Below are 26,843 nucleotides of genomic sequence, written 5' to 3'. Positions count from 1 at the left end.
GAAGTCTTGTTCTTTCCATCTAACACACTTCATCCTCCATCTCCCCCTCCTTCTATTCAATTTCCCCCTTCTAGTCTCCCTATTTCCAACCATGCTCGTAATCTTGGCATTTATTGTGACTCTTCCCTCTCCTTTACTCGTCATATCTCTCTCACCTTTCGGCATGTCGCTACCATCTCTTTAACATCTGTAAAGTTTGTTCCCGTCTCACCCTCCATGCTACCAAACTTTTAATCTCCTCCCTCATCTTTTCTCGTCTTTTCTATTGTTCTTCTCTCGTCTTTGGTCTCCCCGCTTCCCACCTAAATCCCTTTATCACTCTGCCATCCACACCCTCTATCTTCTCACTCTTCATGACTCCATTTCCAACTCACTTTCTCAGCTAGGATGGCTTCCTTTCCACTCCCAACTTAAATTTCACTTCTTTGTCTGGTCTTTAAATCTCTTCACAACCTTGCTCCTCCTTACCTCTTCTCTCTTCTCTCATTTTACTCCTCCTCTCGCTCCCTTCGTTCTGCTGATCTCTTCTTACTTTCAGTTCCCCCACCCCCTTGTGTCTCTTCTAGTTTCTGTTCCTTTCAGCTCCTTGCCCCCTTACACTGGAAAGCCCTACCTTTCTCTAGCCGTTCCTCCCCTACCTATTCTTCCTTCCGCTCCTCACTGAAATCTCTTCTTCTTCATTCCCCTCCCTGATCCCCTTTCCCCTCTCACCCTCCTTTCCCTCTTTTTTTGTACCCTTCTCTTTATCTTCTCCTTCTCTTCTAAATCTCCCTTCTTCCTACCACTCACTTTAATCGCTGCTCTCTCTCCCCCTCTTTCCTTCTCCACCCCTCTTCTTTCTCATATGTAAATTGTTCTACATGCTGATTTTTTGGTTTGACTTATGTTTACCATCATTGCTTCTACTGTTGCATGTTTAATGTATTTATTGTTCATTGTAAAGCGCCTCATAGTGAGGTGGTCTTTGATTACGACTAGGACAATCCTTTTGATCAGGACACAGCTGACCAGGACCAGGACTGGGAGCAGGATCAGCTAGCAGATCAGGGGCCTTGGTTTTTACCCACACATACCCCTGACCTGGACATTATTTGTCTAGACACGCTATCTTTGCCTCAGCAAAGACGGTCATAGCCTATGGATGATCAAATGCTATTTAATGCCATCCTAAAAAGAGCTGCAGATCATTTTGAGATGCTACACAGGAGACGGCCCCTGATGACGACTTTGTAGAAAATATTCTCAAGGAAAAGCCTCTCACTATCCAGGCTATTCCGCTGCTCAATTTAATAAACGCCTAGCTCCTTCTTTTATTGTCACCCTCCCTCACAAGGGCAGTCAACTTTCGGGTTGAGAAATTGTTCTGCCCCGCTCCATCAGAACCTATGTATATACAAGGTCATGCCACTCCATACTTCGTGGCTGTTACAACAACTAGAAAGAAGGCAGGGATTCCACTATCCACAGCCGAAGCTCCCCCTGATGAAGATTGCAAAAAAGTGACCCTCTAGGGAAGCTTATTACTACTTCTACCCGAATAGCTAACAATACTACTCTCTTCGCTAAGGTACACTGATGTCCAATAGGGCCTGCTCCAGGAAGGCCTTCGAGGGCCCCAGAGCCCACACGATCACACATGCTCGATCACACATGCTGGCGGTCGTGACTGAGGGCAGACAGGTGACCCATAATATATTAATGAACATCCTAGACCCAGGCAGCCAGTAGCTCTCCTGCGGCTTCCCAGTAGCTCTTTGCATCAAACACCAAAATGAGCACTGTGAGGTTATTGTGGTGTCTGAAGTTCCTGGCCTGGGCCCCTTCCCCTGCCGTCTCGATCTCCTCTCCTTGCAAAGCAAACAGTTAAAAGAGATGTGCACGGTGAGAGGGGCTGCATTGGGGCTCAAAGGGCTGGGGGGCAGTGTCACAACAAGGGGTTACATATCAATAACAAAAGCAAATAGGAATTTTTGTTGTGGCCATTGTCACCAAGAGGTGCAATTGATGGGCGAAAAAGGGAGGGGGTGTAGAAATCTACATGCATTGTGATACAAAGCTGAGGCTGTGATTGTTTCAGTCTCACTGTGTTTCTTTAGATTTATTTTGGTTAGCATTAGTATTTGTAGGCTTTTAATCGGAATGGGGAAAATAAAGCTACAGGTGTAATAGTTTTTTGGCGAGTGTTGATGTGTGTGCGCTTGAGTGTAGAAAAGACAATCGGTGCCCCAGCTTGCAAGGTACATCTAGCATTAAGTGTTGATGTTTATGGTGAAACTCTGCATTCATTTTTATTGAAGATACTGAAAGGCAGTAGTAACTGTATTAAAGGTTAAGATGGAATTTGCTATGATATGGAGGAGCCCACCTCTATGCGTGTCCCAATATAGGAATTCAACCGCTAACACCAATTTTATATTTATGTAAATTTGGAAAACTACTTGCGTACTGCATTCTGGTGCTTGCTACTACATTTATAAAAACTAAACGGGAACGTAAAGTCACATGTGCCACTAATGCCAGGACTTAAAAAAATGATTTGAGAGTTCTGTGTCAGCCTTTGTATTACGAAACAAGAAAACAAATTAAGTAATTGGGTGGGAAAATTGAGCAGTGGTTTGTATGTATATGTGTATAGGATTATTATAGCTTAAACCTAGTTACGAAGTAAGAGCACTGTACAAAACAGGATGGTGAATACAGGGAGAGAACACTGGGGAGAGCTATGGGATGGGAGAAAAATGAATAGGGTTGATCCCATTTGGCTATGTACACAAATGGGGAGATCTACAGAGATATGTGGAGAACCTGCATGAATATGTTCAAATTCTGGCAGGCGTTTTCAGCCTTTCAACACTGGTCTGAAATGGTGCAATTTAGTAGCAGTGTTTTTCCTAAACAATTGGCAACACACCATCCACTTTACAAGCAATTCTCAAACATATGGAACATTTCCATATGTCTGAGGAAGCTGCACATGCAATCCAGGCATGGCCCATTGGTCATGCACCAGAATGACCTGCATGGACAGGAGGTGATGCTGTGATCTGTTCTGTGTTATTGCCTCCTTCATATAGAGCAGATGGGTGTCAGGTCGCTACCCAATATGAATTGGTCGCCCCTCGCTACAACCGTACTCTCTTTGCTCAACATTTTTATGTAATGATTTTGATTTTGGCTGGTTGGGTTGTTATATGATTTGTGCAGGTTTCAAGTCATCGCTATAAAACTGAATGTTATTTTAGCCCTGTGATTTACACTTTTTCCAAATAACTTGATTACATGGTTTCCACTTGTAAATGTGTCCAATCTTGCTAATTATTTTGACATTAAAACATTAAAGGGTAGTCAACAAAGTAGACTTTGGCCTACTTTTCCTTGGCTGGATTCCCTGACTTAGCATGTGAGCAAATTGCATGAATTGGGGATATGCTAAACTAGCAGAGGATTTTATTTTGAGAAAGCAAAATGTGGTATATGCCGATTTCTTTTTTGTTTGTTTTAGTGTAATACTTTGATTGGAATAATCTTCAGATTTAATTTGCACATGCAGCCCCAAAAAAGACACACATTCCCCTTGTTGAAATCCTGAAGACAGATGCGGATGCACCATCCAACAAAAAGGCAAAAGATGCCCATTTCCATCGAGAGTGGCAAACCATTTATTTTTTCCTCCAGCATAAAAAGAAAATGTGCATTTTAATTTACGGTGGTAAAGCACAACCTGATAAACATTTGTCAATGCACACAAACTATAAAAATAATGTTACCAAGGGAAGCTGTCTGCAACTCTAAAAAGTTGGTAAACTAAATGCTGCAGTGCAAATTCTGTTAGTCATCCTTCAAAGTTGCTAATTATTTGATGTAAAACAAGTGCACTTTTGCAAATGGTGCAATTGTGTAGGACACAGCGACTCCAGTGACAGCCTTAAAAAACGGTCCTGAATTTGTCTGCCATGTCGGAAGGAGTAACATCATAAATTTCATCCGGGTAAGCTGGGGGGGACCCCGATTAAAGAGAGGTCATAATGTCATGCACCAGTCATGGAAACTATGGAGCCACTGGCGACTCCATATTTCCCCACCTCGTTCCAACTAGGAACCAGAATTGTGGTTGATTTCATGATTTCATCTTCCAAGATGGACGCCGCAAGCATATACCGCTTTCATTGAGTCGGACGGTGCGTTGCAACCCTTGTGTTACCTCTGGGTAGGACGCTGCGTAGTTCGCTTTGTGCATCTACCATTTGACTCTCCTGTTCTTCTCTCTCTGCCTCCTCCCATCCCACAGCACGTCACTGTTTTGTTTTTCAACGCCGTCCCTCCTCGCAGCTCTGGGCTGTGGCTTTTCCCGTGCTTTCCTCCCGCTGTGCTCTTCCCGCATTGGCTGTGCTACTTCTAATTCTCTGCAGCTTCACACTTTCTCTGAGCTCCTTTGCAGCTATTCCCATTCCTGTCGGCTGGTTCAGGCACTCTGTGCTGTTCTGTTTCTACACACAGTAGAGGGTATCCTCTCCAAGTGATACTTTGCCTATGCTCTATCTGCTGAACTCTCCTGGCTATAACTATTTGCGACTCCTATTCTGTTCTCAGTCCTTCCTCATTGCTTCAGAAACATCAACTTCTTGTCGGAGTGTGTGGATTACATAGCTCAGTTAAGGAAGACCTTCCTGGAACTCGGCAGCGCAACGTAAGACCTCCAGGGTTTTTCAGCCTAACGGCTTTTCCCTGGTTTGGGGTTGGCTCCCCGGAGTCCCCGCTGCCTGGCAGATTGATATTAAGGCAAAGTGGCCTGCGGGGGGGAGCTCAACCTCATCCCTTCCAGATGAAAGGAAGATTTTTTCCAAAAGAAAAAGACCGAATCACCAGAAGAATCCCAAGAAGATCAAGGTTAGGAGATGGATAAGGAAGAATCTATAGATTCTGAGACCGATCTGCATTCATACTGTTACTATTCTGATGTTTAGAGATGTTTATTGCGGGGGAACACGCACCTCTCTAAATCTCTTAACCGAGTTAGTGAATCTTTGTTGCGATTTCTGAGCTCAGGCTGGGTGCAATTCCCTAAGTTTACAGAGCTTTAAGAATGTTCTTTCTTTTTTAGTTTTCAATTTGTTATGAAGGCTAACATTTGTGGTCATATTTCCACTAATTCTTTTAACCTAATATTATACTCTACTAACTTGAAAATTAAATCCAGTAGTAATTGAAGCAATAAAAAGCTCAGAATAAGTCATATCTCCATAATTCTGCAGGTTAAACACCAACCATTGCAATCCATCTCTTTGCCAATACTAGAGTTAGTTCAACCACCTTTTGCACACTTGGTGATTGAGAGGCATCCCCTCTCAACTAGGCAACATTTACCTTGAAGTCTGCGTAACTCCCCTAATGGCAAATTTGCCAGAGCAGCCAAGGCTGCACTCAGCAGGGTGGTTGAAGGGCCAGTTGCTTCCTAACATTCAATAAGTGAATGACCACCCAATACATTACTCAAGTTGTTCATCGTTGTTCAGGAGACTAGTTCCTGCAGAATTCCAGGTAATCTTTAAGTTGTGACTCTGCCAGGTTAGTATCGCCGGGAGAAGTCCTAGTGGAATTTCAGAGTACCAAGATACATAACTTGGTGTAAGGATAGTCCTTGCATCAGGTTTATGATGTGGTTAAAGGAAACCAACCACAAGCTGTCTGGTTGTAAAGAGTTTGAAAAGACAAAGTTCACCAGCGGCAGTGTCCGGTTCAGGAGTACCTGTTCCAGTACTGCAATAGTGCCCTTCCATACAGGAGAGATGATTAAGTGACAAAATATTAAGCTAGCCACAGACAATCTGCGAAGATGTGATATTTGTTCTGACGGTGCAGGTCCACTAGCCAAGTTTTAGAGACTGTGGTGTAGAATATAGGTCACTGAAGCTTGCCGTTCCTCCAAGTCAGAGTCTCTTGAGTTTTAGATGAATGATAATTGATTGTAGATCTGCCTGTGGCCTCACTGGTTACCAGTTCACCTGCCTCTCTTTGTCAGACTGAGCAGGGCAAGCAGTCTTCTGAGGGCAGAAAGGTTTTGTAAGATTTCAGAACAGCTAATCTGTCCAGGCAAATGGTTCCCTCTATTCGATCGAAAGGCTAGAATCCAACGTTACCAGCATTGCTTTACCTAAAGAATGTGATCTTTGGCAGATTGCCACACCACAGCTTCACAGGGTTGTCGTCGGGCCGGGTAAGAATGTTTTGCGACAGCATGGGTGTGTCGGTTCTGTTGGGTGCACCATAGTTTTGCAAAAAGGGTGAGATGGATATGCTGTTAAGCATTGTGTCCAAGGGAGATTTGGAGAAGTTGGTACACAATTAAATGTTGGTTGCATGAAAGGGCACAAGGGTGTGCTCAGGCATTACTGGGGATTTCGTGACTTTTGCCAGGGCACCTCCATGTGCTTTCCCCAGGTCAAGATGCAGACTGTTAACTCTGACTTCAAGCTTAAGCAAAGTGTGATGTAGTCAATAATAGACTAATGTAAGAATGTGAATGGTGATAACAGAAGGTAAGCAGTTAGTTGTCAAACTAGTATGGAAAACGTTAGTTTCTTTTGACCAACTCAATTCGCCAATTAAAGAAAAGGAGTAGTTAATGTACATTTCATAACATTTGCTGGCTACTGCCTAACATGTTTTATGGCCAAATAATCGCGTGCCACACCAATGCTTTTTTTTTTTCCAGAATGAAATCCAGGTGCAGCCAATTACAGAAGGACAGAGGAGCCCGTTGGACTCTTTTTGTAATGGCCATGGCATGAGATTTATTGCTGAGAAAAAGGTGAGTAATTAACAGCGGATTCTGCACTGGCTCTCGACTTTACCCAGAGACTGGGTTAGAAACACTGAGTCACTTTTAACATAAATAATCATGCTCGTTTTTTAAAGGTTTTTATTTTATTGCAATTGTTGTCCCTAGTTTTTGGGGAGGAAGGGCCGGGAAGGACCCCAAGCAGAATATTTTTGTGCCTACACTTAATGCATCCGAAGGTGGTGAAAAGTGTGTTAATTTCAATCGGTAGTTATTTCATTTGTTGTACTGCTGGACCATGTTTGGTTTTGTAAATAGAAAATGTTTCTTGAATTATCATGTTTATAAGAGTTGTTTCTAAGCTCCACTGATGCCAGTCATAACGCGTGGTTTTCATAAAGAAGGCATAGTGTGTTAAGCAATATTGTGCCTCAAATTCTTCTTTGTGCCCCAGTCATTCTTCATCCCTATGGGAAATAACTTGTGTACCCATTGCTATATGCCGGCTTTTCACAGGATAGTGAATTTACACCTACATAATGAAATAAAGATGGATAACGACCGATCACAAGGCTGAAATAAGGGTTCTATCTATGGAATAAGACCAGAGAGCTGTCCTTTACTCAAGAGATGGTAGAGGCAGAGCAATTTAGGAAATAAAACCAAGAATTGTAAGTGGGGGACCCTTGGAGGGAGTCTGCCAAAGCAGAAGAATAGTTAAGTACACATATTCACTTGTTTTGTTTAGTTTAAAATTACGTTTTGAAACCCACATCTTTGGCACTAAGGTGGCCTATTGTCTAGTCTGCTTAACCAGGGTGCCCACTTTCAAATTGAAAGCTACTGGCCACACTGAAAAGTAACGTGTTCACATTTGATGATGAAGGGATAATGACCCAAGCAAACGCTCAAACAACTTAGACACAGGTATAGGTCTCCTAGCACCTACCGTGGCAAGTACATATTTTAAATGAAAATACTGCAGTAGAATAGATTTAATGTTTGCATCCTAAACCAGGAAAGGCAGGACCATTCTTTTTAAGCAATGCACAATTAGTATCTGTGTGTGGTAATAGCTACAAATGAGTTTGCTTCTTCTGGCTATAGCAACATTTTTAATTTAAAAAAAGTTATTTATTAAAGCACTTGGCAATATGCCATTATGGCATGTTTTACAACGGAGGAGGCGGACAAACTGGTGCAGTGTCAGAGTAACGCACATCACGGATGGGTACATCACAGGAAAACCTAAGGGCAGATGTAGCAGCTAGCAGTTCAGGTTTAGTAACAGAGGCTTGAGACTAGACTAATTGGGAATCCGTGGCAACGGGCGTAGATGTTTTGAGCTGTCCCATATGTCTCTTGGACGTTATTCGTCAGGTTGTATACATGCTGATTGTTCCTCCATATTATTGGCCTACACAATGTCCCTTAGCCAGTTGTCTCTGTTGACGAATCGCGCACTCATCCAGTGGAGTAGAATACAACGTTTAGCAAGGAGGTGGTACAGATTTACAAATTTGGCCACACAGCCGAGAGCGGGTTCAGAGGTATCTCTGACTACATCTTACACATCATTCCAAAAAGGTTTGAGTATCAGGCAATCCCATATCTTATGGTAGTATTTGGCATTTGCGTGGTTACATCTAGGACATTCGCCCGCTGCCTCGTTGGAAAATAAACGTAGCCTATCCGGTGCATAATGATGGCATGTAGTACTTAAATTGTATTGGTTTGAATTTGGAGTTATGACACCTTACGCGTCTGCACACACATTCCTGCCCAGCGGGTCATCCGTGATGTTGATCTGTAGATCCACATCCCATTTAGAGCGAGCATTGAGTTGTGCCACTATAGAGCGGCTCTGAATCGGGCGGTATAACAACATCAGATCTTTGTTTTCACTCGCTATTAAAATATGCCACAATACTGTCATTCTCTGGCTTTGCCGGAAAACCACCCCATTGCTTTTTGCAGGCATAGGTATGTCGTTGGCAGGAATAAAATTACCCTCAGAGTACAAGGCCCCTAGCTTGTGAAACCCATGTTGTGCCCAGACCTTTTGGGAACTGGCATCAGCCTATGGGAAAGGGGGGAATAAAGTGCCAGAGGGCAAGATCCATGTGATAGGAGATGGACACACTGATCGCTTTACATAGTTTGCGCCAGGCCAAAATACTAGCAGGGTCGAACTTGGTCATCTGTAAATGGGACAGGATAATTTGTGACTAGGTCCCAATCGCCAGCAGAGTGCCTCTCTCATCGAGCCTGTGGGGACGGAAGGCCCTCTGAGAACCAAAATAATGTGAAATGTGCATCCCCAGCTAACCAGTATAAGAAAATTAGGGTCCGCAAGGCCGCCTCTCTCGAATGACTGTGATATCGTGGCCCACTTCAGTTGCACCTCACCCGAATGCCATACAAACCTGCATATCTCTGTTTCTAGGTCTTGAAAGAATGACCACCCATAGTCCTTAATGGCACATTGAGGGAAAGATAGAAAAGTTTGCGGAACACTGTGATCTTAATAAGTACTATCTTGCTAACAATGGTGAGGGGCAGACAGGCCCAGCTTTTAAGTCTACCCACCAACTGCGTCATGTACGCAGCGTTGTTGTGGTCGTACAGTGTGGACCCATGTTTGCAAATATAACCGCTAAGTAACGCATGGTTCCCAAATAAAACCTTGTAGGTTTACTGCTGACATCTGTTATGGGGAAGAGTTGAGACTTACTGCAGTTCAGCTGGAGGCCTGAAACTTCCCCAAAGCCCAGGATGTCTTTCATGATAGGCACTAGGTGGTTGTGTGGTTGTCTCGTATACAGCAATGGATCATCACTGTAGAGAGATTATTTTAGGCACCCATTCATCCTGATTCCACGGTGGCCATGCCCATGTTGTTGTATAAGGTCTGCTACCCGTTCAATAATAGCGAAGATTAGGGGTGATGGGGGACAGCCCTGACAGGTGCTTCTGGCTATCGGAAATCATGGGAAATGGTGTCCCTTTTTAGTGCAGACACGGGCAGTTGGAGTCGTGTATAAAAGTCGAAAGGATGAGAAAAACCTTGGGCCAAACGCACTCTTTGTTAGCACTGCATACATAAACTGCCAGCAAATGGAGTTGAAGGCCTTTTGAATGTCAAGTGTAGCAGCAGGGTCTATCTGTGCTAATATATTGAAAAGGTGATGTAGGTTTAATGCAGTGGATCTCCCTGGGATTAAGCCGGGTTGGTCTAGATGAATAATTATGGCATTAAACGGGTGGCCAGTATCTTTGCCAAATATTTTGATAACTGTATTAATTAAGGAGAGGGGTCTGTAGGAGCCGCATCATTCTGCAGGTTTATTTGGCTTTAGGAGAATTGTAATAACTGCCTGCCATATAGTATCAGTGAGCACCTGTGCCTCAAGAGCATCCGGCCACAGTTGAAGTAGGTAGTGGGGAGGGGGAGGGAGGACAGTCGTGTCTAGTATTGTTTATAAGATTCTGCCATGAGGCTTTCTGTACCTGAAGCCTTTACTGATGGCAGGTTTTCAGTTGTTTGAATGTCAGCCAGGGAAATCTGTAGATCATAGAGGGTCCTAGCCTCTTGCGATAGTTGACTGATCGGAAGGGTGTCAAGAAACCGGTCTGTTCTCTAAAGTACAAGTATCTTTGTCAGAGTAGAGGTCAGTGTAGCATCTGGTAAACACCTCATCAATGGCTACGTGTGTGTGTACCAAGTTAACTCCGCTAAGCAGGATGCACACATGACCACCCCCCCTTCCCCCCCTAGTGTGCCATATGGGCCAGCAATAGTCTGTCTTTTGCCCTCTCCATACCGCCTAGCATTCATCAGGGTTTTAAAGAACATATGCTCACGCTGTGCATGCGCCTTGATCTCCTCAATTGTCACCTTTAATCTGTGCCAGTGTGGCTGTGGGAGGATCAGCCGCTTGCCCTTGTTGTAGTTCTCCCAGTTTATTTTCATGTTTGCTATGTCCCGCCTGGTTGTCTTAAGGACGCTGAACTCGGCCGACATGGTAACCCATGTATATACTACACCTTGAGGGCTTTATCAGAGTACTGAGCAAACATTAGTTTCAAAGTACAGTTGCAGTTGTCTATAGTGTTGCGAATGCCACCTCTTGCAATTTAAATACCCAGCGACTGCAGGCCCCAGGGGGCATGGAGGCCTTTCTGAACTCGCCCCCCCCTCCCACTCTCCCTCCAAAACCCCTCAAGTAACGTATCGGAAATTAGAGACATGTCAATGCGGGAGGAGCCGTGGACTGATGAATAAATAGGAGTGGGAGCGATCACAGCAATGCATTGCCCTCCAAGCATCCACAAGCCCAAGAGTTGCCATCCCTTCCCAGATGGTGCGAGCAGCCTTCGATAGGGGCCTATTGGTGTGGGGACATCTATTAAGATGCAAGTCAAGAATAGCATTGAAGTAAGTACCTCCCCCACCACGAAAGGACAGGGTTCAGTGGGTATGAAGCAAGGTTATGTATAAGCTCAGCATAATATTGGGAATCATCCATGTTGGGCCAATAGACATTTAGCACCAGTATTTCTCTCCCCGCCAGGGACCCATACACTAAGATGAATCTACCCAGGGGGTTGATATCGGCCTTCTAGTGCTGGAATGGGAGTGACCTCTGTACAAGAACCATACACCCCTGGACTGACCAAAACCATACCCAACAGTAAACGCAACATTGCATTGGGAGGCCAGTGCGTGGGTTCAAACCAAGGCCAATTAACGGATTTAGACACATGAAAATACCAGTATTCACACACATCTGAAAATATTGTTTCTGATGCTTCTGACAACGGGGGACTTTCAACGCCGAAGACTGCGGCTGACTTCAACGCCTAAACTCCGGCAGCGGAGTCGTGCACGTGGCTGGGCCCACTGGCCGGCCTACACAGTAGGGTGAGTGGGGTCGGGTGGTCGTATCTTTATAACTATGTGTCTCCTCTATCCCCCTCTTTGCCCTCTAGGTCTGGTCATCGTCTTTATTACCTTTTGCTATGGAAAGGACACCATTTAGGTTTTTCCCCTTTTGCAGGGCCAGATACCCTTGGAAGGACGAGCACGATAAAGTGCAATAATTGTCTACCCCTTGACCACGACAAAGAGCCTTACGCGGCCTGCAGACTCCTTCGACCTAAATTGCTTAAGGAGCACCGCGTTAAGCATGTGCCACCTACGGCATGTCGCGGGCTGGATCTTGTTCCCCCACTGCCGCACCCGCTGAAAGTGACGGGGGCACTAGTGATGACGAGGCATGTGTCGGATGCCATCGACCTCACTAGGGACACCTCATGGTCCACCACGCCTGTCCTCGACACCGCTAGGCCTGATGTGTGTTACGCTATGGGGAAAACATCCAGCGGCAAGGTCGTACAAGATCGCAAACACACTAAACACACAACCTCTGCCCCGGTTTCGACAGTACCATTGAGAACAGGCGAAAGCGCTGACAGGACCGCCGAAAGATTTGGCGGAATCCTCTGATCCTCAAGATCAACAGCCTTCCCCCGCATCCGCAGCAGCGTCTTGCGACTGGGCCTTCAAAAAATAAGGGCGCTCCCTACAAACCAAATTAGGCCGTCGAAGCGCGCTCGTCTGATGCTCCGATGCCCTCTAAGGCACCGGTAGGGGAAAAATCTACTGCTAGGCCTCCTAGCTATACGGCACGCCCCACTTTGCCGAACATTGCCAAAAGCATTGCTAGGATTGATTCGGCAGTGGGACTGAAGCCTAAAGACACAACGAAGCACCAGGAGAAGGCCGCGGACACGTCGAAAGACGCACAATCTCCCTGATGCTCAAGAAGATTACGAGGAGAGTAGGAGCCTTTTGGCTAGCTCTATGGGAAGCAAATTTCATCGCCATCGGAAGAAAAATGAAAATTTTCCACCTTTTCACCCTTCTGGTTCATCTAAATGGACCAAAGAGAAATTTGAAGGGTGCATGGACCGTTTGGAAAAGTGTTTCACTTTCAGAGCAGCCTACCCCCAAGAGACCTCGGGAGGACCTTCCCTTTGTGCCTGTTTCTAAATTTCCTAGAAATTTTGGGACTTCTCAAGAACAGGTCACTTCTATCCACCCAGAAGAGGCGATTCAGATGGACACTTACCAGGACATTTATGATGAGGAAGAGGAGAATACCTTCCTACAAGACTACACTGTAGATGACCAGGCGGATCACAAGAAGGCTGGGAGGACACTCACCAGGTTGAGACGCAACCATGGACACCCCCTACTCACGACCAGGAAACGGATGTCCTATGTTTGGACTCCGCTCGCTCCACTCCGGCTCGCCAAGCTTTCCCAGTGGACGATCAAATGGCATTCAATGCCATCTGAAGAAAGGCGGACGATTATTTTAAAATCGCCTCCCAGGAGGCCCTACCTGAACAAGATTTCGTGGGGGATATTCTAAAAGAAAAAAAAAAACCTCCATCCAAGCCATACCTCTCCTGAATTCCATCAAAAGGAGATTGGCCCCTTCCCTGGTCACACCAGCCCAGACTAGGGCAGTAAATCCTAGAGTGGAGAAATTATTTTGGCCATCAGCCTACTGACCCTACATATATTAAAGGCCACCACCTGATAAGGAGTTAAAAAGATTGTATTCCTTGGGTAAACGAATTACCTCGGCAGCTGCTTTTACCACGTGCATATCAAACACTACTTTGCTTGCCAGTTATGCAGATGCACAGTAGAACCGTATGCAAGAAGGTCTCCAGGAGGTGCCTGAACCCTCAAGAACCAAATTACTCACCATCGTGGCCGAGGGCAGGCAGGTCAACCAAAATGTATTAAACACTCTGGATACTGCAGAGACAGCAGGAAGATCCCTAGCTCAGGGCACCCTTCTCAAAAGGGCACGCTTGGCTCCGGAACTCGGGCTTCAAGCTGGAGACCTAAGCAGCTCTTATTAACAAACCTATCGAGGAATCGAATCTCATTGGTAAAGCAGTCAACGATGCTCTAGAGAATGCCAAAAAAGAGCATGCAACAAATCGCACAAAAACCCTCCCCCCTAAAGGGGCAGCGGGTCCCGCCGGTCCTTTCGAGGCCAATCCCATTCTGCACAAAAAATTTACAATACGGAAAACTGGAACTCATGACAAGCATCCAGCACCCCTGCCATCTATCCACCTAGGGGTCAGAGGCGCGGCAATGACAGAGGCCCCAACTCCAGGGGAGCCACAGCCTCCGGTCAGAAATGACCTACGGATCCAAGTCCCCTCCCATGTCACCCCAGTCGGGGGGCGCTTAACATCTTTCCTTTGAGCATGGGAGGGGATTACGTCAGACCAGTGGGTTCTAAAAACCTTCGCCCACGGGTACTGTGTGGAATTCACATCCCCCCGGCCCCCACAATTCAGACTGCCCAGAGCACGACACCTGATGCCAGACCATGCCAGACCATCTGCGAATCCTAATACAAGAAGTAGAGGCCCTTCTGGGAAAGGACGCCATAGAAGCCGTCCCTATTCTTAAGGTTAATGTTAAAGAACATTTGTACCGCACATTATCACCACCGGAGTGAGGAAGGGAGAGCGGCTCTGAAAGAGGAAGGGAGGGTGATTTAGTGGGAGGAAGCTGGAAAAATGCAAGAAAGTAGTGATCTGCTGTTGGCGACCTCAGCCCGGTGGGTCCGTTGGCTGGGCCTGGGGTGCTTGCGGCCGATAGTCGTTGTGTACTGTTGTGCTAGTCTGTGTCTGTTTTTGTTTTGTTGTTGCAGGGTAGTGAAGTTTGTTGTGCTGTAGGTTTTGTGGTTGTGTTTGGTTAGGAGTTTGAGAGGTGTATGCAGAGGGGGAAATTGTTAGTGGAATTGGTTAGTTGGCATCTCTGTCCTGAATTGGCATGTTGGGCTAGCGTAGTCTTTCCAGATGGGCCAGGGGCATCCTGCGCTTCTGTCCTGATCTGGGCCCGTCCGGCATTCAGTGTCCCTTTCACATCTCGCTCCCACCTCCACCAGCCTCCCTCACAACCCCACCTGTCCTCCCTACCCACTCAAATGGCCAGTGCACCTGCCAGTGTCTACAACTCAGTTAGTGTGGTGACTGGCAATATCCATATAATTCCCCAACATTGTGGTACTTAGTAGCAAGTAAGGGGCGAGTGAAGATGGGATGGATTGACTGGGTTGTTTACTCCATCTCTATGGGTGTCGCCTGTGTTTTATACTACCCGACGTCACCTGTCCAGGTGCAGTGGGTGCTTGTCAGTCGGTTCTGGGAGCTTGTTAGTTTCTTTTCCGGTTTAGTCATTCTTTTTCCTTTGTTTCGGTTTTCAGTTTTAGTCAGTGTTGAAGAGCCAGGTTATTAGCAATTTTCTGAATTTTAGGTGATCTTTGATGTTTCTTATTTCTTTTGGGATGTTGTTCCAGGTTTTTGCAAATAAGTGGTAGAAGGAGGTGCCTCCACGTTTTTTCTTAAGGTACGGTTTTATTTCCATGCGGATTTCGTTGCTTGACCTGGGGAGTCTCGTTGGCTTGTAGATTATTTTCTTTTGTAGGAATTCTGCTCCTTGTCCAGAGATTGCTGGGAGCCAGTGTAGTGTTTTTAGGGCAGGAGTGATGTGGTCTCTTCTGGATAGCTTGAGGAGTAGTCTGGCTACAGCATTTTTGATCCGTTGTAGTTTCTTCAGGAGGTATTCTGGTATTCTGAGGTAGAGGCTGTTTGCATAGTCGATTCTTGACAAGATGAGGGCAACGATAGTGAGTGTTTTGTGCGTGAAGGAGAGGAAAGGTAGGATTCTTCTTGCTGTGTGGAGGAGGAAGAAACATTTCTTGACTGTTGCATTTATTTGTGGTTCTAAGGTTAGGGTGTTGTCCATCAGGACTCCCAGATTTTTTACTACCTTAGATGGTGATGGGTGCGGTTCCCATTTCCGTTGGCCACGGGATGGCGGTTTCCTTCTCTTGGTCATTGGATATGATGTCTGTTTTTCCTGGGTTGATTTTCAGGTTGTTGGCATTCATCCAGTTGAAAATTTAGGCAGTCAATTAGGGTTGAATGATCGGGTTGGTGATTTTGTAGATGATTTGAGTATCATCTGCATAGTTGTAGCATGTAATGTTGTATTTTTTGAAGATTCTGATAACTGGGGCTTGGTAGATGTTGAAGTACAGTGGTGATGGTGAGGATCCTTGTGGCACTCCACAGTCATTAACTCGTGGGGTGGATTTGAAGGGTTTAATCCATACAGTTTCTGTTCTGTCTGCTAGGAATGATTTAGTCCTGCGTAGTGCTGTTTGTTTTGCCTAGGTCTTCTAGTCTTTTGGTTAGGGTGTCATGGCTAACTGTGTCGAAGGCTGCAGAGAGGTCGAGCAGAATAAGGGTTGAAGTTGTGTTTGAGTTTGCGTTAGTTTTTAGGTTGTCCCAAATGGATAGTAGCGCTGTTTCCGTTCCTCTTGCGGGTCTGAAACCGACTTGAGCTTGGTGTAGCAGGTGGTATTTTTCTACGTGTACTTGGGTTAGTTTGTATACGTAGGTTTCCAGTAGTTTTGCTGGGTAGGGGATGTTTGAGATCAGTCTGTAGTTGGAGAGGTTGGTTGTATACGAATTGTTCGTTTTACAACTGCTCGAATGACAATTGACCTTTTCACAATTGACTGAATTGTGAAGGTCAATTGTACCATATATGTGGGGGGAAACCCCCCACAACCCCCCATCCAATGCCAAAATATATATATATATAATTTCGGTCCATTGTGACCCTTTAAGAGAGGTCTTCTACGTCGCCAGTGTGTTTTATGGAAGTGGTTTGATGGATGCTGATTTGAAGGTCCTTGGTACAGTTGCTGTTGCTAGTGATAGATTTAGAAGGTTTCTGTAATATTCTGCTAATGTTCCTTGTGCGAGGATTGATTTGTAGATGTCCGGGGGACAGGGATCCATGGGTGAACCCGCTTTCTTGCTGGCTTTCATGCATTACTAGCATTGCAAATGCCTCTGCAGATATTTCAGGAAAGTTTTGGAGTTTGTGCTGTGTTTCTGAGTTCGGTTCGTTTGGTTGTATGTTGTGGTTGGTTGGTCTCTGTTGAATGGTTTATCGGATGTCATTGATTTTTTTCTTGAAGTGGTCTGCCAGGTCGTTGCATAGTATCTCTGAGGGGGTTGGTGTGTTATCACAGCCTGGTGGGTTTCTCATTTCTTGAATGATGTTAAACATTTATTTTTGTGTGTTGGTGGCATTGGTGATTCTGTCATCATAATGCCTTTTCTTCCGCCTTTTGAATTTATTTATTCAGTGTACTTCCTTGTACCCAAAAAGGACCTCAGCATGCGCCCTGTGTTAGACTTGCGCCCAGTGAACACATTTGTCAAACCTCAAAAGTTTTGTATGGTAACCCTGCAGGAAGTAATCCCACTGTTGAAACGGGGGGATTACATGGCAACATTGGACATGAATGCTTTCATGTTTCAATGTTGCCAGCGCACAGAAAATATCTAAGGTTCATGATAGAGGACAGGCACTATCAATTCAAGGTACTCCCCTTCGGCATTGCCTTGGCGCCAAGGGTGTTTACGACGGTCCTGGCAGTAGCAGCAGTACACCTGCGCAGACTATCCGTCCCTGTTCATCCTTACCTCGACGACTGGCTCATAAGGGGGGACTCTTACGAAACGTGCTTAGTGAATACTCTGAAGACAATAGACCTCCTGTTCAGTCTGGGATTCTCCATCGAGGAGAAGAAATCCAGCCTAGACCCCAGCCAAGTCCAGCAATTTCTAGGGGCTCTGATTCGGACAAAGGACTGCCTCGTCTTCCCCTTCAACGAGAGGGTTCAGAACATGCTTTCTCAGATCCCTCCAATATGTAGCTAGTTGGGAAGTGGCAGTACGCAAGGCCATGCACTTGTTAAGTATGATGTCCTGCATTTATTTAGTTCCCCACGCACGGCTGCCCATGCGTCCCATGCAAGAGTGGCTCAACAGCCAGTGGTGTCAGGCTAGCAGACAATGGGAAGATCTGGTAGTTGTCTCGCCAGCCCTCGTTCTCTCTGCAGTGGTGGTCGAGGGAAAACCTCTTGAAGGGAAAGACCTTCACCACTCCTGCAGTAGAAGCCACTCTCACGACAGATGCATCTCTCACGGGGTGGGGTTCTCATCTGCTTCAGCAGACAGTGCATGGAGACCAACTATATAAATCTGTTAGAGCTGCTAGCGGTATTCAAAGCACTGAGGGTCTTTCAGACACAGCTACAGGGGAAGACAGTCCTGGTCCTGACAGACAGCACCACAGCCATGTATTACCTAAACAAACAAGGGGGCACACACTCTCCAGGACTATCCAAGCTGTCCCAGAACATTTGGATGTGGGCTCTCGGATACAAGATGTTCCTACTGTCACAACACATTCCAGGAGAACTCAATCTTCTAGTGGTCGTGCTCAGCAGAGATTTCCCACTGCTCGTAGAATACGAATGTGTCTGCACGAAGACATCGTCTCCAACGTCTTCGCAGAAAGGGGCTTCCCAGAGATCGACCTGTTTGCAACTCAGGAGAACGCCCAATGCCAAGACTACGCCTCCAGGTACTCCCAGAACCGCTCCAAGGGGAACAAACTCTGGATAACATGGTCAGGGAAATTTGTCTTGGCTTTTCCCCCCAACTCCCCCACTCAACAAGATAGTGCACAAGATGCACCCGGAACCAGTTACCATGATCTTGGTGGCACCCATGTGGGCCCGCCAACCCTGGTTCGCTCATCTGATGGAAATGTTCCCCCCCACCCCCTTCTCCCCCCTGTGAAACTACACTGCCTGTACAACATGTTGTCTCAGGACAGAGGGGCGGGGGCACTAAACCCATGCCTAAAAACTCTGAATTTAGCGTTCCAGCTCCTGAGGTCATAGAGTTTGGACACCTCCAACTCCCTCAAAGATGCATGGGCATACTGTGGGAGGCTAGAAAACCTAACACTCGTTATTGCTATTCCAGTAAGTGGAAACGCTTTGTCATCTGGTGTAAGACCAAGGGCGTCAATCCCATTGACTGCTCGCCTACCCACATTGTGTTGTACCTAACTAGACTTGGGTTTGGTGTTTAATTCCCTGAAGGTTCATCTAGCGGCTCTGTCAGCCTACACTATGTCAAAACAGAAAGTGTCGTGGTGGAAAATACCTGTTAAGACTTTTATGGAAGGGGTTAAAAGAATTCACCTTCTCATTTCTAATCCAGCTCCCGGATGGGATCTAAATGTGGTTTTAACCAGACTCATGGGGTCTACCTTTTGAGCCAATGCATAAAGCAAGTCTAAAAGATCTTACTTACAAAATGGCCTCCTAGTGGCTATCACTTCTATTAGAAGGGTTAGCGAACTACAGGCCTTTTTAGTTCTAGACCCTTTTGTTACAGTCCACAGGGATAACATGGTTCTGCGCACTCATCCCAGATTTGCGTCTAAATTCATTTAGAAGTTCCATGTGAACCAATCAATTGAACTACCCACTTTCTTCCAGAATCTCACTAGCCTGTCCGAAAGAAGCCTACACACACTAGATGTGCGCAGGGCAGTCATGTTTTACCTGGAAAGAAGGAAACCACTGAGGAAGACAAACAAGTTTTTCAGTGGCAGCTGGTAGAGAAGGGGATCCTGTCTCTAAATCAGATATCTCAAGGTGGATTGTCAAATGCATCACACTGTTATACTCTTGCTAAGAGAGAACTGCCCTTCAAGCCTAGAGCACACTGTTCTCTGGGCACTGGGGCTTCCATAGCATTCATTGCCATCCGATCGTTAGACCTGCCTCTCTCTACTTTGCTAGCTACTATAGCCCAATCGGAGTACTCGCATGCTCTGTTTGCCCCCCCTCCTCCCGTTAAGGAGTCCCATCTGATCAACTAGCTCCCTGCAGCCTCCCCAACTCCACCTACTGCCGTGGTTCTTGCCCGCACAAAACGCCACGCCTTTCTAGCCTTTGGAATCCATCGCCGCACTCTTCACATAATCACTGTGAGCAAATCCTGTGCCTCGACCCCCGCCGTAAGGAGACTGTGAGCCAGGACCCTACCAACCTGTACCACTGCTAATCCCTCGACTGCGGTAAAAAAACATTTCTAACACTACCGTACCTCGTGACCAGCCTGCGATTGAACAATTGGACTTTTCACAAACATAACTAGCCGTGCTTACTTGAGGAGCGTACCTAATTGGTCATCTGCTAGCTGCACGGTATCTTCCCGAACATCTGCGTCAGTGCCCCTCAAGGACTGCCTACATATCTTGAACTGCGGCTACCTGTACCGTACTGCCTGCCCACCTCCATGTTCAGTCGTTTTGAAAGAGGACAATGCCTTTCTACGCCTGCCCGCCTTAAACCACACCTGTATATGTTTGCTCCTCATACTGATTGCTTGTCCGCTACGCGATTGCAAACCAGCGCCTCACGCCTTTCAATGCTTGTCTGCAACAAACTCGCCTCATAACTGTTTATACTATGCATCAACTGCCTGCTTCTAATTTGATTGCAGTTAGTGCCTCATAACTGTTTTTCTGATGTTTGTTAATCTGCTTAGAATCACATGCTGTGCATAGGTCCGACATCCAGTGGTCACTGCGGAGTATTGCATTTTGTTTTTCGTAGTCGAAAAGGGGACGTCGACAAGGCGTGTCTGTAACACTATCCCTATAGTGACGTGCGTTGTACCCACAATCCCTCACGCGTCGAGGTCCCTCAGATTGTTTTTTTCCGCCCAGCTTATGGTCGCCTTACGCGGAGCTCCTAGAGAGACATTGCAAAACAATTACTACGGACCTCGGTCCTTAATATATACTTATTGTAAAGATCCCTCCCCTCGACGTTAGCTGTGAAGCTGTTTCTCCGCCGTGCAAGTTTTCGACGGAGAGTAAGAGACGGAGGAGATCCCTCGGCGCTGCCGAACACGTGGCCAGGCCTCGCCGGCCAACATACAGTAGGGAGAGTGGGGGTTCGAACTTTTATCTTCTCGTCGAGAATGTCTTTCTTTCTCCCCTATCTTTCCCTTGGGGTTGTTATCACCAGTTTCTATTGCCTCAGCTATGGAGAGGACACCTTTTAAGTTTTGCCCACGCTGTAGGGGCAAATACACTTGGAAGGACAAACACAAGCTCTGTAATCGTTGCTTGCCCCTCGATCATAAAGAGGACAGCTGCGCGGCCTGTAAGCTCTTGAAACCAAGAACACTTAAAGAACGGAAAGTTAAGAGGTGGGCGGACTACGCTATGTCGAAGTCAGTTTCCTCACCCGCTGTTACAGAAAGTGACGACGAGGGTGATAACTCGACGTCCGTTACGGAAGTCATTAACCCCCAGAAGGAGCGCTCGCGCTCTTCGACGTCCGTCCCCGGCCCCGATGGGCTCGGCTCACGCCCTGCTTATGGGGATGAACACCCCGGCGACAAGGACGCACACAGACCCCATAGGCCTAAGCACACAACCCACGGCTCTTCTTCGTCGAGGACGAAGGATCCACCAGCGCCGAAGGGGACGCAGGGCACTCCGGCGTCGACCTCAGACCGCAAGGGTCTCAAGCCCCACCCGCAAACGCAGCCGCGACCAGCGATTGGGCTTTCATCTAACACGGGCGCTACCTCAAAAACATCCGACGTAACGCTCCATAGAGCGGCCGTCGAAAAACAACGCGCAGCGCAGGCAACGCCGACTCCAGAACCCTCGACTGACGAACTCGTCGTCGAGAGTCTGGCGAGAATTGTTTCCGAGGATAAACGTAAGCGGACGACGAAACAGACGTCGAATACCGCACCCAAGGAAATAGAAACGCCGAAAAAGCACAAGAGTAGCTAGGAACTGCCCCATTCATCTAAAGGCACTTCTGAACTACCGGAGGGCTTTTCTGAGGGCGACGGAAACCTTTCGTCGACGTTGTGGGAGCGTTCAAAGCGTTTTGAAGGTGATAACACTGATTTCCCCCCTCTAGACTATTCAGGGGTTCCCCATGAGACCATGGAAAGACTCCATTCTTGTATGGAAAAGATGGAGAGTTTTTTCGGTAGCCAAAACCCACCCACACCCAAAAGACCAAGAGAATGGACCCAGGATGACCCTAGGGTCAAGATTCCTAGGCTGTTTCCCCCTTCTACAGATGCATATGACCTCACTGAAGAGGAGCAATACCTCCAGGAAGATGAGGAGTGTTTAGGTCGAGAGGAAGAACATGAGGAGGAGAGGTTTGAGGAAGACCCTTACACTAGCGCAAGAGCTTTTGAGGAAGATACAGCTACCTCACAGCCCTGGCACTCCCCATCAGTGCAGCCTTGGCAATCCCCATCAGTGCACTCAGACCCTGATGTCTTTCACCCTTCTCCTCCCAAGGACTCACCTATTGGGAACACCTCCCCCATAGATGACCAGCCTTCTCTTAATGCACTATTGCGCAAGGCAGCAGCGCATTTAGAAATAGACACAGGGGAGACTCTTCCGGACATAGACTTTGTAGAAAAAGTTATTAAAGAAAAAGCCCCGGTCAGTCAGTCCATTCCGCTCCTGGCTTCTATAAGGAGAAGAATAACTTCTTCCCTTTCCAATCCGGCCTTAGTCAGAGGGGTCAACCCTCGGATAGAAAAGCTCTTCAGCCCTTCGTCTTCTGACCCTTTGTACATCAGGGGACATTCTATTCCGGACTCTCTGGTAGTTACTAACGCAAGAAAGAGAGCGGGGGTACCACTATCTACTAGTGAGGCACCACCTGACAAAGAGGGCAAGAAGCTCTATGCACTTGGGAAGAGAATCACGACCTCCACCGCCTTCTCAACTAGGATTGCGAATAACAATTCCCTATTAGCTAGCTACGCAGATGCACAGTGGAGCAAGCTGCGCAGCGAAGCAGAGGACGCACCAGAACCCCTGCGTTCACGCCTGTTGGCTACTATATCAGAGGGAACTCTTGTAAACCAGGGCATCGTAAAGAACTCCTTGGATGCCGCAGAGACAGCTGGACGTTCCCTGGTTCAGGGAATACTTCTCAAACGCCATGTCTGGCTGCGCAATTCGGGATTTAAGCCAGAAACCCAGGCTTCCCTAATAAATAAGCCCATAGAGCAAACACATCTGTTTGGAAAAGCAGTTGATGAGGCCCTAGAACATGCGAAGAAGGAGTTTGATACCATCAAGACTCTTGACCAAATTTCTAGGCCACCTAACAGACGCAGCTATGGCAATAGACGCTCCTTTCGTGGCCAACGCCAGCAGCAAAGCCAACAACAATTTTACTCTGCTACCAACTGGCCCTCTAACCAAAGCACCCAGTTCAGTCAAAGAGGCCAACGTCGTGGCAAAGGAAGAGGGCGCGGCTCCAGTCCAAAAGGCCCCACGCCCAATACCAACAAATGACCCAAAGATTCGTGTCCCCTCCCATGCATCACCGGTCGGGGGCCGGCTAACATCGTTCCTTTCAGCATGGGAGGGAATAACGTCAGACCGCTGGGTATTATCCACCATAGCCCACGGATACTGCATCGAATTCAACGGTTCCCCAAAATACAGACCCCCACGGAACCGGCGCATGACACCGGAACACCTCACTATTCTTCTTCAAGAAGTAGAAGAGCTACTGAAAAAAGAAGCTATAGAGGCTGTCCCCCTATCGCAGGTAACAGAAGGTATTTATTCAGTGTACTTCCTTGTACCCAAAAAGGATTTAACCATGCGCCCTGTATTAGATCTGCGTCCAGCGAACAATTTTGTCAAACCCCAAAAGTTTCGTATGGTAACCTTGCAGGATGTAATCCCACTGTTATCACAGGGGGATTACATGACAACACTAGACATGAAAGATGCATACTTTCATATTTTAATGTTGCCAGCGCACAGAAAATACCTCAGGTTCAAGATAGAGAACAAACACTACCAGTTCAGAGTACTACCCTTCGGGATAGCATCTGCACCAAGGGTATTTACGAAAGTACTGGCAGTGGCAGCGGCCCACCTGCGCAGATTATCCATCCCGGTTTACCCGTACCTCGACGACTGGCTCATAACCGGGGATTCTTACGAAACATGCTTCTCCAATACCCAAAAGACCGTAGACCTTTTGTCCCAACTGGGCTTCTCCATCAACGAAAAGAAGTCCAGCTTAGACCCCAGCCAAATCAAACAATTCCTAGGGGCTCTAATTCGAACAAAGGACGGCCTCGTCTTCCCCTCCAACGAGAGGGTCCAAAACATTGGCATTGTGGCAGGTCGAGAGGTTACGGTACGCAAAGCAATGAGTTTGCTAGGGATGATGGCGTCATGTATTTATTTGGTACCTCACGCGCGCCTGCGCATGCGCCCAATGCAAGAGTGGCTCTACAGCCAGTGGTGTCAGGCCAGCGGACAATGGGACGATCTAGTGGTGGTCTCGCAGGCCTTGGTTCTCTCGCTACGGTGGTGGACAAAGGAAAACCTGTTATTAGGGAAAACTTTTGCCACACCCGCAGTGGAAGCCACTCTAACCACAGACGCATCCCTTACAGGATGGGGGGCTCACCTATCCCATCAGACTGCTCACGGAGTGTGGACTCCGAGCTTAGCATCCAAACATATAAACCTGCTGGAACTATTAGCAGTGTTCAAAGCACTGAAAGCCTTTCAGGAACACTTACAAGGAAAGACAGTGATGGTCCTCACAGACAGCACCACAGCCATGTACTATCTCAACAAGCAAGGGGGCACTCACTCTCCAGGACTGTCCAAGCTGTCCCAGAATATATGGAAGTGGGCTCTCAAACACAACATGTTCCTACTATCACAACATGTACCAGGGGAACTCAATCTGCTAGCAGACAAACTCAGCAGAGACTTCCCCCTACCCAAAGAGTACGAATGGCAATTGCAAGAAGACATCGTCTTAAACGTCTTCACGCAATGGGGTTTCCCGGAAATAGACCTGTTCGCAACCCTGGAGAACTCACAATGCCAAAGTTACGCCTCCAGGTACCCCCAGAACCAGTCCAAGGGGAACAGTCTGTTGATTCAATGGTCAGGGAAATTTGTCTACGCCTTTCCCCCGACTCCCCTCCTCAACAAGGTGGTGCACAAGATGCACCAAGAGCAGGTGACCATGATACTAGTGGCCCCAATGTGGGCCCGGCAGCCATGGTTCGCTCACTTGATGGAAATGTCCCTATCCCCCCCAATGAAACTTCCTTGCCCGTACAACATGCTGTCACAAGACAAGGGCAGGACACTGCATCCATGCCCTCAGACCATGAACTTAGCAGCCTGGCTCCTGAGATCATAGAATTTGGACATTTACATCTCCCTCAGAGATGTATGGACATCCTCAGGGAAGCCAGAAAACCTAATACTCGCCACTGCTATTCTAGCAAGTGGAAAAGATTTGTCATCTGGTGTAGAAGTAAGAACATCAACCCGGTTGACTGCTCTGCCACTAACATTATTCTGTACTTGACCCATTTACTGGATTCAGGTCTAGTGTTTAATTCCATTAAAGTCCACCTAGCGGCACTTTCTGCATACACCACTTCCCAACTTAAAGTGTCGTGGTGGAAGATACCAGTTATAAAGGCCTTCATGGAAGGGGTAAAGAGAATACACCCCCCAATAGCTAGCCCAGCTCCCGGATGGGACTTAAACGTGGTACTTTCTAAACTCATGGGCACTCCTTTCGAACCCATGCACAAGGCAACTCTTAAATACCTCACTCTTAAGACTGCTTTCCTAATAGCTATCACCTCCATTAGGAGAGTAAGTGAACTACAGGCTCTTTCTGTATTAGACCCCTTCGTATCAGTTCACAAGGATAAGGTGGTTCTTCGCACACACCCAAGGTTTGCACCAAAATTCATCTCTAAATTTCATGTAAACCAATCTATAGAACTACCAACGTTCTTTCAAAACCCTTCCAACTTGGGAGAAAAAAGTCTGCATACACTAGATGTACGCAGAGCTGTCATGTTCTACATGGAAAGAACCAGATCACTGAGAAAGACTAATCAGTTCTTTGTCTCGGTGGCAGCAGGAAGAGAAGGAGATGCAGTCTCTAAGTCCACTATATCTAGATGGATTGTACAATGCATCACTCTCTGTTACACTCTTGCTAAGAGAGAACTACCCTTCAAGCCAAGAGCACATTCCACTCGAGGCACTGGGGCATCCATAGCATTCATTGCAAATGTTCCCCTTGAGTCCATCTGCAAAGCGGCTACCTGGAGTTCTGTGCACACCTTTACAAAACACTACTGTCTAGATGCACACTCAAGATCTGACTCCCAGGTGGGACAGGCAGTATTAAGACATCTTTTCTCTACTGTTCCTTCTCATAACCCACCGCCAACTCCGGGTACTGCTCGCTAGTCTATGCACAGCATGTGATTCTAAGCAGATTAACAAACATCAGAAGACAATGCATTACTTACCGTAAAAGCATTTCTGATGGTTGTATCTGCTTAGATTCACATGCGCCCACCCTTCCTCCCCACTCGGATGGAAGGAACATAGACTTCATTTTATATCTCTCTTTTCTGTACTCACTCACGTCTAGAAGGCTCCCTCAGGGCAGAAAAATACAAACAGAGGGACCTCGACGCGTGAGGGATTGTGGGTACAACGCACGTCACTATAGGGATAGTGTTACAGACACGCCTTGTCGACGTCCCCTTTTCGACTACGAAAAACAAAATGCAATACTCCGCAGTGACCACTGGATGTCGGACCTATGCACAGCATGTGAATCTAAGCAGATACAACCATCAGAAATGCTTTTACGGTAAGTAATGCATTGTCATACTATCCATTAACTGCCTGCTTCTAATTTGATTGCAGTTAGCGCCTCATAACTGTTTGTATTATGCATTAACTGCCTGCTTCAGTGCTGATTGTAGCAAGCGCCTCATAACTGTTTGTATCACGCACTCACTGCCTGCTCCTAATCCTTTTGTAGCTAGTGTTTCATAATTGTAGGTACCACGCATAAACTGTTTGATCCTGACTTGATTGCAGCTAGCGCCTAGCGCACCTTAATGCCTGCTTGTTCCAAACTAGATTGACATATTTTTGTACCACACATCGATTGCCTGCTCTGCATCCAATCCAAATGCCTCTCTA

General features: G+C 46.8%; 1 protein-coding gene across 4 annotated transcripts in view; it reads left to right on the top strand.

Annotated features, from left to right (window-relative positions):
- Positions 1 to 26,843, top strand: part of ZWILCH (zwilch kinetochore protein) — a 613,634-nt gene that overhangs the window by 69,598 nt on the left and 517,193 nt on the right. For all 4 annotated transcript variants that reach the window (XR_011279846.1, XM_069625009.1, XM_069625010.1 and 1 more), the window contains one exon: positions 6,713 to 6,808. Coding sequence is in view for 2 of the 4 variants with exons in the window: in XM_069625009.1 (XP_069481110.1) it covers positions 6,713 to 6,808 (96 nt within the window). In the remaining 2 variants the exon portion in view is untranslated. The remainder of the gene's footprint in view (positions 1 to 6,712; positions 6,809 to 26,843) is intronic.

Source organism: Ambystoma mexicanum, chromosome 11 (genome assembly GCF_040938575.1).
Source record: "Ambystoma mexicanum isolate Mex_15411 chromosome 11, UKY_AmexF1_1, whole genome shotgun sequence".
Lineage (NCBI taxonomy): Eukaryota > Metazoa > Chordata > Amphibia > Caudata > Ambystomatidae > Ambystoma > Ambystoma mexicanum.
Note: the sequence above shows the minus strand (reverse complement) of the source record. Positions and strands in the feature narration are given on the sequence as shown.